At 37.0% G+C, this 16,884-nt stretch overlaps 1 protein-coding gene across 1 annotated transcript in view; it reads right to left on the reverse strand.

The window, feature by feature from the left end:
* Positions 1–7,167: 7,167 nt before the first annotated feature.
* Positions 7,168–16,884, reverse strand: part of LOC139743923 (aldehyde dehydrogenase, mitochondrial-like) — a 42,204-nt gene continuing 32,487 nt past the window's right edge. Inside the window, exons 11-14 of the mRNA XM_071654392.1 lie at positions 16,011–16,175; positions 13,285–13,442; positions 11,651–11,765; positions 7,168–9,803 (exon numbers count right to left, since the gene is read on the reverse strand). Coding sequence (XP_071510493.1) covers positions 9,771–9,803; positions 11,651–11,765; positions 13,285–13,442; positions 16,011–16,175 — 471 coding nt within the window. The 3' untranslated portion in view covers positions 7,168–9,770. The remainder of the gene's footprint in view (positions 9,804–11,650; positions 11,766–13,284; positions 13,443–16,010; positions 16,176–16,884) is intronic.

Here is a 16,884-nt window from a genome sequence, read left to right on the forward strand (position 1 = left end):
AGCATAAACTATTCAATTCAATTCAATTCAATTCAATTCAATTCAATTCAATTCAATTCAACTCAATTCAATTCAATTCAATTCAATTCAATTCAATTCAATTCAATTCAATTCAATTCAATTCATATATTTTCATTCTTCTTCTTTTTTCTTTTTCAACAAAAACATAACACAAGATAAATCAGGTTTTCAATCATAAACAAAGAACATTTGCCTTTGCAATTAATAAATGGTAATCAATAAACATAAGCGCGCATTCTGGCAAAAAAAAATAATACAAAGTCATGCTTTAGTTGAAAAAAAAGGAAGAAAGAATAGAGAGGTCCACTAAAAAGCAAGCTTGTAGATTGTGAACCACTCATAAAACTTATGAATTACTTATTTACAAACACTTGTGGCAAATATGATATACGACAGGACGGGACAAAACAGAAGAAACACAACAACATGACACAACTTGCCAGAATAGATGAAAAGTATGGAAGGAAAGAAAGAAAAAAGAGAGAATGAGAGAATACCTACACGCTGAACAAGGGAAATGGAACAGGGGATAGTAGGGAATGTCCACCGACATAACCCTAATCGTAATCTTTCTCCTCACATTAAACTAAACATATAAAAACCTTATCATAACCCTTACCCAAACCCTATGTGAATTAGAGAAAATAAGACCGGAGCAATTATCGCATGAGTAAAAATGTCGTGTCACCCCCCCCCCCCCCCCCCCCCCCCCTTGCTCCCATCCCACCACCATCACCAACCTCACTGTCACTTACTATAGGCCTACTTCGTAGTGCATTTTACCTCAATAGCTTACAGGCGACTCATGTTGGTGCCCTGAGGATTGATGTTTGTGTCTAAAATGGTGATCCCTATCCGTTTATGTATTACGAAAAAAAAAAACTCAGCTTACTGGTAAGGTAAGGTAAGGCAAGGTACGGTGAGGTGAGGTAATCACGAGCCTACCCCGAATGTGGTTTAACGGGTTACGTTCTAGACACACATACGCAGACTGGTCCCCGACCAAGAGCAACCCAAAATTTATGGCAATAATCTCGACAACCAATCGGCAACCAAACCCTACTATCTTGATAGGTGACTGGTCGCCGACCGGTTGCCGACCGGCAGGTGACTGGTTGCTCACAAATTGCCGATCGTTTACACATTCTGACGACAGAAGAGATAGCGCTTTGAGAAAATATTGCCAAATGAAACAACAACGTCAACAACAACAACAAAAACAACAACAACAACACCCTACAAATGAATAGGTGGTTGCTCGCAGAAAGGTGTGCAAATGAATGGCAACTGGTCGGCGACTTTATGAAAACTGAAGAAGATAAGTTGTTGATTTTCGTTTGGGACTCGGCAATTAAGGTGTAGGAGCGCTCAAAAGTACTAATAGCAGTCACGCAATGAAGCAGCATGGTTCCACCCAAAACAGAGAAAATCTAACCACAAAAAAGGAAGAAACAAAAGTAAATTAAACGCTGCATGAATGGCGAATTTTCTGTTTTTATGATAGGTGGAGCCTACTGCAATGAGTTCTGAAGGGCATCCTAATTCTAAATTTTTAATTTGGAACAACCCCTGACGAAGGACATCTTCTTTTATCACGAATGTCTTTCAATCTCTCGCAGTTGACGCGGGCAAACGTGAGCATCATGCAGTCTGTGAATGTCAATGATCTCTCTATATAAGAGGTAGCTCCAAAAGAGGTCAGTAGTGAATGTGGGGGATTTTAGCAACAATTTGAATCACGGAAATATTATACCTTCTTAAAAAATGAAAATAGTAAATCAAACATTTTAAAGGGATGGTACAGTATTGGTGGAGATGAGAATTGGGCTTTTACCTTTTTGCGAGATACCAAGAAAACACTTATGATATAGCACAGAGCATACCATTTTAAGAGGAATTCAAAGTTTAGTTGATGGAAATCGGGTTTGGAATGACTGAAACATCCAAAAACAAAGTAAAACAAAAAGCGATCGTAATGAAGAGTGGGTCCTACGCTTTATTAGAATCGCTCTTTTTTGATATCTCAGCCATTTCAAAACTAATTTTCATCAAATAAACGTTGAATTCCTTATAGAATTACATGCTCTTTCATGTTTCATAAGAAGTTCCTCATTATTTCACCAAAAAAGTTAGAAACCTGAAATTAGGTCTCAACCAAAACTGTATGATCCCTTTAAGTATTAACTTCAACACTTGGGTGTTGACTTTAACAGTCACAAAAGGTTCGCGGAGTGACAACATTTGAAGAGGAAATCCACCCCCGAAATAAATACATTTCAAAAGCAAGAGAAGAATATTCCCTACAGAACAATACAAAACTGACAAAAATCGCATAAGAAATAAGGAAGATATGACATTTTGAAATTTCACGTTTCTTTTCTTTTTTCGGAAAACATCAATTTCTTGATCACAGTCCGGTTGAATATTCAAATCATCAAGTTGATGATCAAGTTGATGATTTCATTTCAGAAATGACAAAAATCTCATATTTCAGCTGTCTACATTATAACACTTGTCTTAAAACCACCTAAATTGAAGAAAAAAAAAAAGAACAAACATGTTAACTGATATACATTGGTATGGGAACATGCTTTTACTTGTATTAGCTAAAAAGAACAATCATTTTCCGGATTTCCTGTGTAATAAACGCTAAAAATTGTGAGGATATGACATCATCAACTCGCTCATTTGAATATTCATAAGGACTGGTTTAGAAAATAATGTTTTCCGATAAATGTGAAATTTCAAAATGTCTTATATCCCTTATTTCTTATCAGATTTTTGCTATTTTCGTATTACTCTGAAGGGAATATTTTTCTCTTTTGAAGTTTATTTATTTTTAGGGTGGATTTCTTCTTCATAATGGTGGATTTATCATTTCATTTTTTAAGTGTAATTACGTTTCACAAACCTACACGCACACCCATATGCACATTCACATACCGAACAAACACCCGCGTATATTTCTTTTATATATGCATTCACGTTCCTATTCTACAGTCCATTCAAAGATAATACATTCAATTGTATCATTCGCTCAACGTAATCATAATTATATAGGCACTGAATAGCTAATCATGTATGACATCTCACTATAGATACAAAGTGAAATTTTGCGTGATAGAAAAATTAAAATTGCTATATACGTGCATAAATATTATATTTATATAAACACACACACACACACACACACACACACACACACACACACATATATATATATATATATATATATATATATATACATGCATAGGATGTATATGTAGGCCTATAGTTTTCTACATGTACATAGTATATAAGCATCATTCTTTAGTCGCAGTATCAACAAGAAAGAAATTGTTTATTATTTTCATCGCAGATTTCTTTCTTTTTTTAACAGCGCATATTTTCACATCAGAAGATAACACAGAATGATGATGCATTAAAGTTACTTGACGATCAAAGACGTCCCCCAAAATATGAATGGACTCTCACATAAAAGTTTCAAAGACTGCTTGTGTTAAAGCAGGGAGGTGAGACACCTCCCTGGTTAAAGTCAGCAGCAAAATGATATAAGTGACAGAAAATCTTGGCACGTAACATGAAGAATACTTTTCCAAAATAGATTGAAGAGCACTTCTCCTATACACTTATAAACAAAGACTAAGAAAAACAATGTTTGTGGATATTTAAAGGTGTATATATACTAGTACATGATAAAGGTGTAAAATCACACCTCCTTGCATATACCTCAATTGTTGATCACATAATGGATATCGATTTTTCCTACACTAATTCTATACCCCCTTCCCCAATAAACGTTAAATCTTAAAATAACACAATACACGTATAACCAAAAGATATCAGTACAATATACCGAGCAATATATACATTGACAACTTGCATGAGTGATGAATGTAAGAACACGGGAAGAGACATTACTGACAATAATGATCGGTTGATGGGAAACATAACTCCATCTCACTCTCTGTCTTTCTCTGTATGTCTGTCTGTCTGCCTGTCATGTATGTCTGTCTGTCTGTCTGTCTGTCTGTCTATCTATCTTGTTTACTCCTCTAGGGTAGTGGTATTAGTAATCTATTGCGTTACACGCTGAACATGCGGAAACGGCAGAATCTCAGAGACAGGAATTATGGAAGTTATTATTAAACAGACGCTAATATGATTGCAATTTTGTAAAATTGTTTTTCCTTGCATTTACGGCCACACTCCTGTCATAAAGCGGAAGATAGCCAGCAGGTCAACAATAAAGTCAAAATATTATATTTTTCGACTTGGAACTCTGCACACAAACATACCTTGTCAGCAGTATCTGCACAGGCATATACATTAAATCATGGTCCTTCACGTCCGCACGAGGATACGAGTACTTACTCAGCATTCCTTAGAATATTATTCTCCAGTGGGTACAGGATTAAATTCGGAGTTTAAAAAGTGAACAAACACAATTTTCAAAATTAATGTCTACCCATTTTTATGTCATGCACAGATCACTTATTTAGTATTTGCTCGAAGTGCAATTATTGTTATTGGGAGTACATACTGTCAAGGGCTGAATTTCCACAATTCGCACCTCCACTAACAAATTCTCCCTATCTACTCGTATGGGTCCTCATAACAGCCTGGCTCAAAGATCAAGGATGTATTGAACGCATAATCACAACTTATCAGAGTTTGCATTCTCCCGACCTAGACAGATTAGCTTGACCTTGTCAACAACACCCAATAAACATTATTTGATTTCGATGTGACATTTGATTGCAAATGGTATGGAAACTTGATTACTCTTGCATTTTCAGTATGAGTGTATTCCATAATGCAAGCTCGCTATTTGTCTTTTTTTTTTAAAGCTAAACTCTCAAGCAAAGAGCACGCCATTTGAAAGTTGTTCACCTTACGTTTGTTCATTCTAAGGTTTCAACTGTGAATGTAAAAATCCTGAAAAGCGGATTCGTCATTGATAATATCCCTTATTGCAAACATGGCAAGTCTTTGATGGTAAGCAAAGCATCCGTTGCTGGGCTTTTACACTGCTCCTTTAAAAGGGATGGTATAGAATTGGTTGAGGTGATGATTCAGCTTCTTAATCTTTGCAAGATACTTAAGGAACCACATTATGAAATGTTTAAGAGCATGCAATCACAAGACGAATTCAAAATTTATTTGATGAAGATTGGTTTTGAAGTGGCTGAGACATCCAAAAACATAGAATAAAAAAAGAGAATGAACCTTATACTAGATGGGTACCATCTTTTGTCAAAATATCTTTGTTTTAAATATCTCAGCCATTTCAAAACCATTGTTCTTCAAATTAACATTTGAATTTCTCTCAGAAATGTATACATTCTTATATTTCATAAAGAGGTTTCTCATTATCTAAAAAGACGAATAAAAAACGTTGGAAACCTGAAGCCACGTCTGAACCGAAGTTCTATCATCCCTTTAACAATTTGGGAGATCAAAGTTCTAAGGGTTGAAGGCAAATACTGAAAATCTGCCTGTCAGCAGTAACAATCATTGCCTGTCATATCTTTCGCTCTGCAAACAGGTCGGACTGGACAAGCACTTGTCGTGAAGAATTTGAGTGATTGCATTGTGAGAGTAGATTGAATATTGTATTTCCTCTCTTCTGGATAGGGGTGGATGTCCGTGTAAAAGAAAAAGAAAAACGTTTCGGGCCTACCTCAGAAGTGCCTACTGGCAACTAGAAATGTCGCTACAGCGACTGGTTATACCCCCGCCAAACAACATTTCATAAGCTTTGGTCAAAACAACATTTGATAAGCTTTGGTCAAAAAACTGAGGAAGTAGTTAAATCCGCAAGATCTTTCCTTGATCTTCTGCCATTAATATGCCGTTACCATGGCAACGTACTTTCGGGTACTGTCGAAAAATGCGTCTTGCACATCTACAACCAAAGGCACACATCTGTACCAAGTTTCATGGAAATTGGGCAAAAACTGAGGAAGTAGTTTGCAACACAAAATTTTCCATCATTTTGGCTCATAATATGTGAGCTGTTACCATGGCAACATACTTTTTGTCACTGTCAAGAAATGTGTCATGCTGACCTATATCCTAAGACAAACATTCAATATGAATTCCATGAGAATTGGAAGAACACTGATGAAGCAGTTTTGCCATGAAGCATTTTGCCCTATATTTTACCAATAACATGCCGTTACCATGGCAACGCACTTTTTGCCACTGCGGAAATATGTGTCTTGCACATTAACATATTCAGATGAACATCTGTACCTAATTTCATAAAAATTGATCAAAAACTGTGGGAGGAGTTCGCGACGCAAGATTTGTACCCATTTTTGCCCATAATATGCCATTACCATGGCAACGTACTTTTGGGTACTGTCAAAAAATATGTCTTGCACATCTACAACCCAAGGCACACATCTGTGCCAAGTTTTATGGGAATCGGTTGAAAACTGAGGAAGTAGTTCGCGACGCAAGATTTGTACCCATTTTTGCCCATAATATGCCGTTACCATGGCAACGTACTTTTGGGTACTGTCAAAAAATATGTCTTGCACATCTACAACCCAAGGCACACATCTGTGCCAAGTTTTATGGGAATCGGTTGAAAACTGAGGAAGTAGTTCGCGATGCAAGATTTGTACCCATTTTTGCCCATAATATGCCGTTACCATGGCAACGTACTTTTGGGTACTGTCAAAAAATATGTCTTGCACATCTACAACCCAAGGCACACATCTGTGCCAAGTTTTATGGGAATCGGTTGAAAACTGAGGAAGTAGTTCGCGACGCAAGATTTGTACCCATTTTTGCCCATAATATGCCGTTACCATGGCAACGTACTTTTGGGTACTGTCAAAAAATACGTCTTGCACATCTAAAACCCAAGGCACACATCTGTGCCAAGTTTTATGGGAATCGGTTGAAAACTGAGGAAGTAGTTCGTGACGCAAGATTTGCAATGGACCGACCGCCCGACCGACCGCCCGACCGACCGCCCGACCGCCCGACCGACCGTCCGCCCGACCGACCGTCCGCTGATTCCTATATACCCCCTTCAAACTTTGTTTGGCGGGGGTATAATAAAGGACCACAGATAAATTGCCAACTTGTTAATCATGCATTCTTACTCGAGGCACATTTCATATTCACACACACACACACACACACACACACACTGAATGCACACATACACAGTCGGGGCAGTACCAATTGTACACTTTGCTAAACTGTTACTCTGAGATACAATTGGAATGACATTTTTAACACATTGACACCAAAGAGCATCATCCATACATCACAGATGTCAAAGGTTAGACCGCAGCATAAGATCGTAGGAAGAGAAACCTACTCTATTCAACCCTGTGCACAGAACAGAATAATAAATTGCTAACCAACTTTTCTAAAAGATACAAAGAGGACAAACAAAGGGTGCTTTTTATTTTGACCAAGTGAAATGGCTCAAAACAGGCCTATTTCAACCCCTAATATAACCATACACACGCCCAGAGGTTTTGTTAATAACATGATTACAATTTTTCCACACACCAGTCAGTATGTGCAGGTTTTCACATGATATACATTTTATACCATAATTTGAGTAAAAGAAATGGAAGATTTATGCTGCACTTACAAGGCACATTCATTCATCTTAATCATCATTAAAATCTCTTTGTCATGAAAGTCATATCATATTTGGGTAAGCTTTAAGTTCATCTTTATCACATACACCATCACATACAACAAATTCCTCCTAAAACAGCTGTAAACTTATAAGCATGGGCACCACATTCTGTCTAAAATAGAAAAAAAGTGACTTAATATGACATGGTCATTTAACTCTTTATGTGCCATAGTGTAAACCCCCTGTGTGCCACATTATTCTTAGATGGCAATGTCGTCATGCGCTGAGAAAATGTTGTGTTGTTAAAATCTACGAAACTTTTATAGATTTCTGTTACCTGGACCTATAATGAGCAAAGTTGTCGAGAAAATGTCAAGCTTTAATTGCTCTGATGTAAATTGTACAACAAATCTATGATTGTTTTTCTTTCTAATGACAAGTAGCTACATCTTTGTATACGAGGCATGACTTTTGTACACAAAACATTGACAGAAACTTAGAATGTACTAGCTCTTCCAGTAAGGTACACCCCTTGATAGTCAATTACCACATAAAATGCAAGCTACACACATACAGGAATGGAATTGCGAGAAACACTTTCATTATACTGGAATACTTTGGTGATTAATCAATTGTTTTAGGCAGGTTTGTGGGCTTGAGCAGAATATGCGAAGTTGGCATGCCATCGACTGAGTCAGGCATGCGAACATGGCACATAAAGAGTTAAGTTTGGTGTAGTCACAGACTTCCATGGTGTAACATACAGGTTTGAAATGATGGTAGAACCGAAATGATACCTGCACAATGCATGAACCATGCACTACATTAGTCAAGTTCTGAGACTAAAATTCAAGTTCTGACACAAACATTCTTTCATTTTAACTATCCCCTCTAATGCACACATACACATTAAGGTAATGGAAAAAGTTTGATGCATTTGGAGAGTATTAGAAACAAATACAGTCAAAATTCTATTACAAGTCATCGGTCAAATAATATTCATGCCTGCAACATCTGATCGGCCAGTTGCCACTTGAAGTCTTGTGCATATATGTAGGCCCTACAAAAGGCACAGACAAAAAATTTCATTCAGAAATTCAAATACATCTCTTTTTTTCTCACACAAAGTCAGCACGCAGCATTTCGTAACTCACACAGGTATCCTCCCTGTCAAAGTTAGGATGCTCAGCTGCATGTTTGCTGAAGGACAAAGAGGGCGCTATTTGCACTTGGTTGGTGTTGAACACATGCACAAAGATTCCACCAAATTAGTAGAGAGAGAAAAAAACAACAACTATACAGGTGTATGTTGTATCGTCAGATGAGGGCCAGAAGGGCGCATTCATGTTTCAGGATTTGAGCATGAATACAATCAAAACAATTAATTTCCATGAAATGAACATTTATTCAATCAAGAGTGGGTAGATTTAGAAGCATTGTCATAGAAATATTGGGTAGTTTTTAATTTTCAACATTTTATTGAAAAATGAAAATGATTTATAATTGGCACCATTATGTTTAGGAGATCGAGTTCTCCAACATGATAGCAATAACTCCATTCCCCACAAAGCTGTGATAAAGCCCTTTTGGTTCTCACCCGGTGATATGCACTTTTTCTTTGTTTAACGCTGCCATGATTCTCGACCCACTGAAGACGAGTGCCGAGTACACACAGGTATCTGAGACTGTAGGATGTGTGTGTTACAGCAACACCACAATAGATTAATATGGTTGAGCTAGGTCTCAGCAGTTGCATGTCATTCGAAGAGCTGTATTTGCACGCACATACCTACATAATTACATATCATGCTCGGGTGACAAGACCTTGAATCTCAAATATTGATGAAGTCACTTTTTTTAATTCATTGTCAGATAATCAGTTCAGTAATGACCAGTCCAAATCCTAGCTGCCTTACATCCAAAAATAAAACCACCATGTCATGTCTAGGAAATTGGCTGATATGTCTTCCCGCTCTCCTGAACATTAGACATTTTTAGAGAAATGAGGTTATGTCGCCCCATAGTGATCCAGATTATGCATATTATATACATTCCCTACATGGCACTAGCATGTGGCAGGTCACTTCCATGTTGGTTGATCCCTCATTTCTGGCTGCAGGGGACACAAAGCAATTTATGTGTTCTTCTGGGGAATCTTTGTAATGACCTGCAAAAATAATCAAACAAAAATAAACATTATCAACAAACAAACAAACAAACAAATGCAAATGAATGCAATAGTTTTTAAACTGAAAAAGTATGAGGCTGACTGTATCTATACAAATCCAGGAAAGACTTCAGGGGGGTCATCGCATCATCACTATTCTGTTTTGTTTTGCCTTGTTTTTTGTCTTTGTTTTTTCATATACTCTGGCATGGAGACTATCTTGCGGTATTACGCATTTTTAAGAACTGCATATCATTATTATTATTATCATTACATAATGTCGCTGGGGCGACAAGACCTTGTATCTGCAATTTGGTGAAAATGACTTTTTTGGATTAATGGTCACATAATCAGTTATAAGGGATGTCCTGTCCAAATCCCGGCCGTCTTACCCCAAAAATGAAGGCACAGTGACAATATGTAAAAGGGAAGGCTTTCCCATTTGATATAGTGCTTTGGCTGCCATCTTTTTGGCTCTTCTGAACATTTGCCATTTTGTAGATACGAGGTCTTGTCACCCCAGCGACAAAAACTGTTGCCAGTAACAGAAGCCTGAGATTCGAAGATGCAATTTCAAAGGGCTTGAAGTTGATAAACCTCATTTTGCAGGTTCAAATTGGCTGAGGTAGGAAGTATGTGTTCAACATATAGGACATTAGACATGAAGGTATCGTCATCGAACTTGACATCTTAAAGCAAAGTCTAAAACAAGCAAGCCAGTAATAATAGGTACATAAATGAAAACAAAAGTACTGCAAAAAAGGAAGGAGACCATGTTAAATTGTAGATGAAGGGAAATAAATGCATCATTCAAAGAGTATTATAGTGAAGAAATATTAGCTAACTTAATCTTGCAGCAATGCACAAAAAATCTACATCACACTTGGTCTTCTATAAAACTTTACAAGATATATATTCTTCTCTTGTGAATTCCTATTTTCCATATGTGACCCTGCACCTCAAAACAAACAAAAAGTCGCCAGACATGAATTTTTAGTTAAGACCATATTCTGAAAGAGCAGACTTTAAGCTTTAAAATGATGTACAACAACTCAAATCAAATGGACTGTCCTAACCTATCTAAATATTGGAAAGAAAGCACAAACTCAGGAAAAGTGTGAACTGAGAAAAGAGGCTCCGAAGTACAGTGTCTATTCAAGCACTTATCTTTACCAAACCATGCTGGCTGTGCGATGAATGGGACAAAAAACAGGAAGTAAACCACCAGCGTAACAACAATGAAGGGATTATCAGATTAAACTGATATTAAGCATGCCTCACTATCACATTCTGTCCATAATTAATGCCAACTTCCAAAGCAGTAGCCCTATCTTTTCAAAAGTTATTAAGAGTTGAAAGTGAAGAGTGTGGACAAGGTTTTTCAGAAATGAAAAAGGGATTCTAAAGACACACCTAATCACACTATTCTACCAAAAATGTTGGAGATAAACTGCTAAAAAAACACATTTTCCTGCCCGTTTTGTGATACCAAATTTTAGCATAATGTAAATGAAGATCCGCTCTTTCAGAAAATATGAAAAAGTCAAGTTCTGCTAGGCTGACCCATTCCACTTATTGTCAGTCCTCATGCAAAATCAGTGTGTGCGACTTTATGTTCGTTTTGAGGTGCACGGTCACGTATAGAGTTAAAAGATAAAATTATACTTGCTTACTTACTTATTTATCAAAATAAAAAGTTCGTTTTACTATAATTGTATCCAATTTTTTTTGAAGCTCATGTGATTCAAAATTCCTTAAAATGTTCTGGAATGATGTAAGCGTTATGTATATTACTTTGTATTTGAAAACCAGCAAACGAAATAAATCCTTTCTCAAAGGATTCTCACCGTCTTGACTTCTGTGTATGCCTCGAGTCCATACTCCCCAAGCTCACGGCCACTGCCCGACAGCTTGTAGCCACCAAAAGGAGCCTGGGTCGTAAAGACATCATAGCAGTTCACGCTGTATCATAAGGAAAAAGATATGCATAAAAACCAATGAAGAGTTTGATGCACAATGGGTAAAAGGCCATTCTTAACCCACTGAGGACGAGTCCCGAGTACACTCTGGCAGGTGTCTATGGGAAATGCATGTTGTAGCAAAATCAGCCCTCCTCAATGGGTTAAAGGACAAGTTCACCTTCATAAACATAAGGATTGAGAGAATGTAGCAATATTAGAAGAACACATCATTGAAAGTTTGAGGAAAATTGGACAATCCGTTCAAAAGTTATGAATTTTTGAAGTTTTTGTGCAGTAACCGCTGGATGAGAAGACTACTGCAGTGTATGATTAAACTTAGATGTCATATGCGTACAACAATATAAGGAAAATATAAAGAAAATTTCACAAAATTTCATCTTTTGAAAAAAGTACACATTCCCCTGACTCGTTACCGACATATGTTATGGGTAATATTATTCCCCGTGCCTTTAGAAAGAGGCAAGTCAAGTGCTCTTTTATTATGCGAAAAAAGTGAAAATATGTTGAATTTTCTTTACATTTTCTTTATACTGTTGTACGCATATGACTCACAAGCTGTAGTAGTCTCCTCATCCAGCGGTTCCAACACAAAAATTTTAAAAATTCATAACTTTTGCATCGATTGTCCAATATTCCTCAAACTTTCACTGATGTGTTCTACTAATATTGTTGCATTCTCTCAATCCTTATGTTTACGAAGGTGAACTTGTCCTTTAAGTTCATCATCAGATAGAGTAAAGCAAAACTTTTCCAATAATACATACCTGACATGCTACAAGACAAAGAATATTCTTGAAGCTTTGATTGAGAATACAATATCCCGTATTTTCTTTTCATTTTCTTTGTTATCTTTAACATCTATAATCACATATATATGTCTCATGAATTTGAGTCGTTTTGTATCAAACTCTTGAAATACATGTACATCTATTGTTTAAAAAAAAAAAGAACAACTTATCACAGATTCAGTTTGATGAATATGCATTACAAGCACTTCGAAAATATTGAACATATTTCACACACAATACAAGTATTACTTGTTATTATTACTGCAGCAAGAACTTAAAGGGTGTGTACAGTTCTGGTTGAGGTGAGGATTTAGCTTTTAATGTTTTGCGAGATATTCAGAAACCACTCTATGAGATGTCAAAGAGCATGCAATTCTAAGGGGTATCAAAAGTTTATTTGATGAAATTCGGTTTTGAAATGGCTGAGATATCCAAAAGCAAGGTGAAACAAAGAGATCCTAATATAAGGCGTGGCCTGTCGCCTTTTATTGTTATCACTTTTTGTGGTATCTCAGCCATGTGAAAACTAATTTTCATCAAATAAACGTTGAATCCTTCTTAAAATTACATGCTCTTTCATATTTCATGAGAGGTTTCTCATTATCTCACTTAGGAATGTTCGAAACATGAATCCCCACCTCAACCAGTACTGTACAGTCCCCTTAATAACAAACATGCCTTTTGGACAAATCAATGGGAAAGTGAACTTACTAGACAGTGCCAGCTCGGAAACTGTTTGAGATGTACAAAGCCTTATCAATATCCTTGGTGAAGACAGAAGCAGCGAGACCATAGGGATTGTTGTTGGCCCGCTCAATGGCCTCATCAATTTGACTGAACTTGAGTATCTGCTGCACAGGTCCAAAAATCTGCAATTTGCAATATCAAAGAAAAAAAAAAGTCATGAGTAAGATATTCATATGTCAGTTACATCAGAGAGATTTATGTGTGTTTGCAGTTCAGCTTGCAAAACCCAGAGGAAAATTAGATCCTGATATTACATTACTTTGTATGAAAACAGAAAAAAACTAGAAAAGCACTCTGAGAGCGCAGACCTCCGCCAAGCATGCAAATCATTTTCATCACTGATCTTGCTCTTCCGTAGAGATATCAGTGATTTCCACCCATACGTACTTATAGCATTGTGTGCTGAAAGTTGCCAGATTTCCCAATATACATGTACAAGCCTTTGTTACGTCATAAACACTCAACTGCACGGCGCGCTTCACCCCAGCAGAAACTAGAGCACGCACTTTAGTCCGCGCAGGCAAACCTCAAATGCGCGCAGGCAAACCTCAAATACGCGCAGCCTGAACTCCCAAGTTCATTGACCCTACCTGCCAAAATGTCAAAAATCCTTCATTAATTCCCCAAAAATTCCCGGATCACTACCAAAAGTTAATCGTTTGGTACTTGTGTCATTCTCAACCTTTCCTGCAAGTTTAATCCCAATCTGTGCACTACTTTTTGAGTTATTTTGCACACGGACAAACTAACTAACGAACTAACGAACAAACCAACGGTAGCAAAAACATAACCTCCTCCCTTGGCGGAGGTAACAACAGAGAAATTGATGAGCAAAAAATGGAGAACAAAAATTAGACACTAACATTTTTTTTTGGGGGGGGGGTAGGGGATAACAAAGCCCCCTCCCCCTTCTTTGACATTTTTTTTTGTATTTTCAAAACACAAACAATTTTTTCATTGAAATTTCAAAACTTTTTTTCACATCTTATGCACATATTTAGACCTTACTCGTAAAAATCAGGAGTTCGGCTTATCCGAGATATAGCACATTTTCATGACCAATGTCACCGAAAATGTCAGTTTCCTATGACTTTTGTTAGTACAATGTATGGATTTTACAAGAAGTGTAAAATTACTGTTTTCCCTGGTTTTTCTCAGGTAACATTCTTTTAGGGTTATCATCAACTTTGCTAGGTAAAGAAATATCATTGAAAAACAAAAAAATAAAATAAAAAGTAAAGAAATAGATAAATAATATAAACAAAGAAACACATGACAAATAAAAAAGCAATAAAATACATAAGAAATTAATTGTGATTCTGTTTTTTTCTTCTTTTTTTTTGAACAGCCCAGGGTACATAGAATTAAGCAAATAAAAAAGGTACAGTTGACAAGCCCTTGACTGAGTTGGGCATGCCAACAATGGCACAAAAATAGATATGCATTTCTCATGACTTGTTTTCCTGCAAATAGAAAATAAAAAATACAGAAAGGAAAAAATAGAATGACAGTGTGAATGTATACTATAGAATTCATTCCTAACAAGCCGTTCTAACAATTACTTTATCAGAATATGATTTAGCCGAGATCTTGACATTCTTCTTGCAGTGAATGCCACGTAAGATTACAGGTGAGGAAACCAGCCGGCCAGAGGAGGTCGTTGAACCCCAGTCACACAATATAGAGGGCACAAATGTTTACATATGGTGCATAACACAACCGCAGAGACTCCAACACCAAGCACCTTCTGATCTGGAGATTCTCCCACCTGAAACCCCTAGCAAACGGGAGACTCCAATTTGATGTGCGCGAAGCGCGATCGAAGTCCCCTGCGGCCGGGGTCCAAGCTCTAGGGTTGTAGATGCTCTCTCGTGCTATCTAAGGCTTTAATTTTTCAACATACAATGGTAATTAGTAAGAAATTCTGTCTAACAGGAGACACAGAGCCAGGGCGGGAAAAATTAAATCTCAAGCGGGAGAACGGGAGATTTTGCAAAAATGGGCTTTCCGCTGGAGATCTCCCGTCAAAAACGGGAGAGTTGGAGTCTCATGCAACCGTAATGTAAAAACTATACAATTCAAGCATGTGCATATTCGTATATGCATGAACACCGCCACTGAGGCAAGTATTAAAATGCACCAATAGTTCTCTAAATGCTGCTTTCATAACTTTGTAATATTTTTTTGTCATACACTGTAAATGCTGTTATGATTGCCATGTTCTTATTTTTGACTTTCTTCACAACATTTTTTCTTTCTTCTGCATCTAGTGACAATTAATTTGTGATGCTCAGACAACAGTTTTGAAGTTTAACACATAGATAATGTCCATGCATGTTGCACCAAGAATTGATAAAACTGATTTCATGTACAATTCCAACGCAAATTGTGTTTTCTGTCAATTTCATAAAAACATGATTATTTTTTGCTCTGTCATCTACCTAAATAGCTTGGCCTAGTTAGGGTTAAGGTGAGCATAGACATTGTATTTCAATTACCAGTAGCAAGACTAAAATAGCCCAATCGAATGCAATAGCAAAATGCATGCCCATCTCCAGTTACAAGTATAAACCTCTACAAGTTAAAGAAAAGACCTGAAATGCATTTTTCTCCTCCCTTTACAGAAATTCATCCAGATAATTTAAAGTAAGACCCATCCGAATTCTTACATGCTTCCCCTGATTCCATACCTCTTCCTGGGCGATCTTCATGTTGTCCGTCACGTCACCGAAGACAGTCGGCTGGACGTAGAATCCCCGGTCACCTTCCCTCTGACCACCGGACAGGAGCTTGGCCCCCTCGGACTGACCACTCTGGATGTAGCCCATGATCTTGTCAAACTGCTCTTGGTCAACCTACGAGAGGATATTCCAAATGAGACTTCGGTGGATAAACTTGAACAACTGATAAAGAAATTTAAAGCAGTAGACTAATTCAGAGAACATTAAGATGGAGGGGGGTGCTCCAAGATCTCATGTCTACTCAGAGAAAAACATTATGCCACTTTGTGGCAACTGTGTAAAAGGTTTGTGTGACCCTGAATAAGCATCAAAGGGGGAGCTTATTCAATATATGAAGAGTTTGTTCGCAAAAACCGATAAGTCCATTTTTGAAGATTTTGAAGTACGGTCTCTGTCATAAAGTACAATATAGTACCTTTTAAATGATATATTGGCCACTACATACAAAGGTACATCTTTGAAGTTATGGTCAAAAGAAGCAAACATTTCTTATCATTCTCTTTATTTTTCTTGACCTTTCATCGCAAATATCTCCATTTGGCAAATATGGACTTATCGGTTTTTGCGAACAAACTCTTCATATCTTTAAGATATAAAACCTGGTACCTCATATTTGTACGATTTCGTGCTGTTTTTCTTTTTTGCAGTTATCATTGCATCAATGGAAGTTTGTGAATATGAATACCGAGTGACTTGGGAGGATTTCTACCACTTTATACAGAGTAGCTGTTTTGTTTTGTTTTGTTTTGATGGTATTTTTTCATATTCATGACATGCTTAAGGAAGCTACTTTGGCATAGCAATAATTCTTGATCATCTAAGA

This window comes from Diadema antillarum, unplaced genomic scaffold (assembly GCF_040938485.1).
Source record: "Diadema antillarum isolate AM-2024a unplaced genomic scaffold, OU_Dant_1.0 seq00001121_RagTag, whole genome shotgun sequence".
Taxonomy (NCBI): Eukaryota; Metazoa; Echinodermata; class Echinoidea; order Diadematoida; family Diadematidae; genus Diadema; species Diadema antillarum.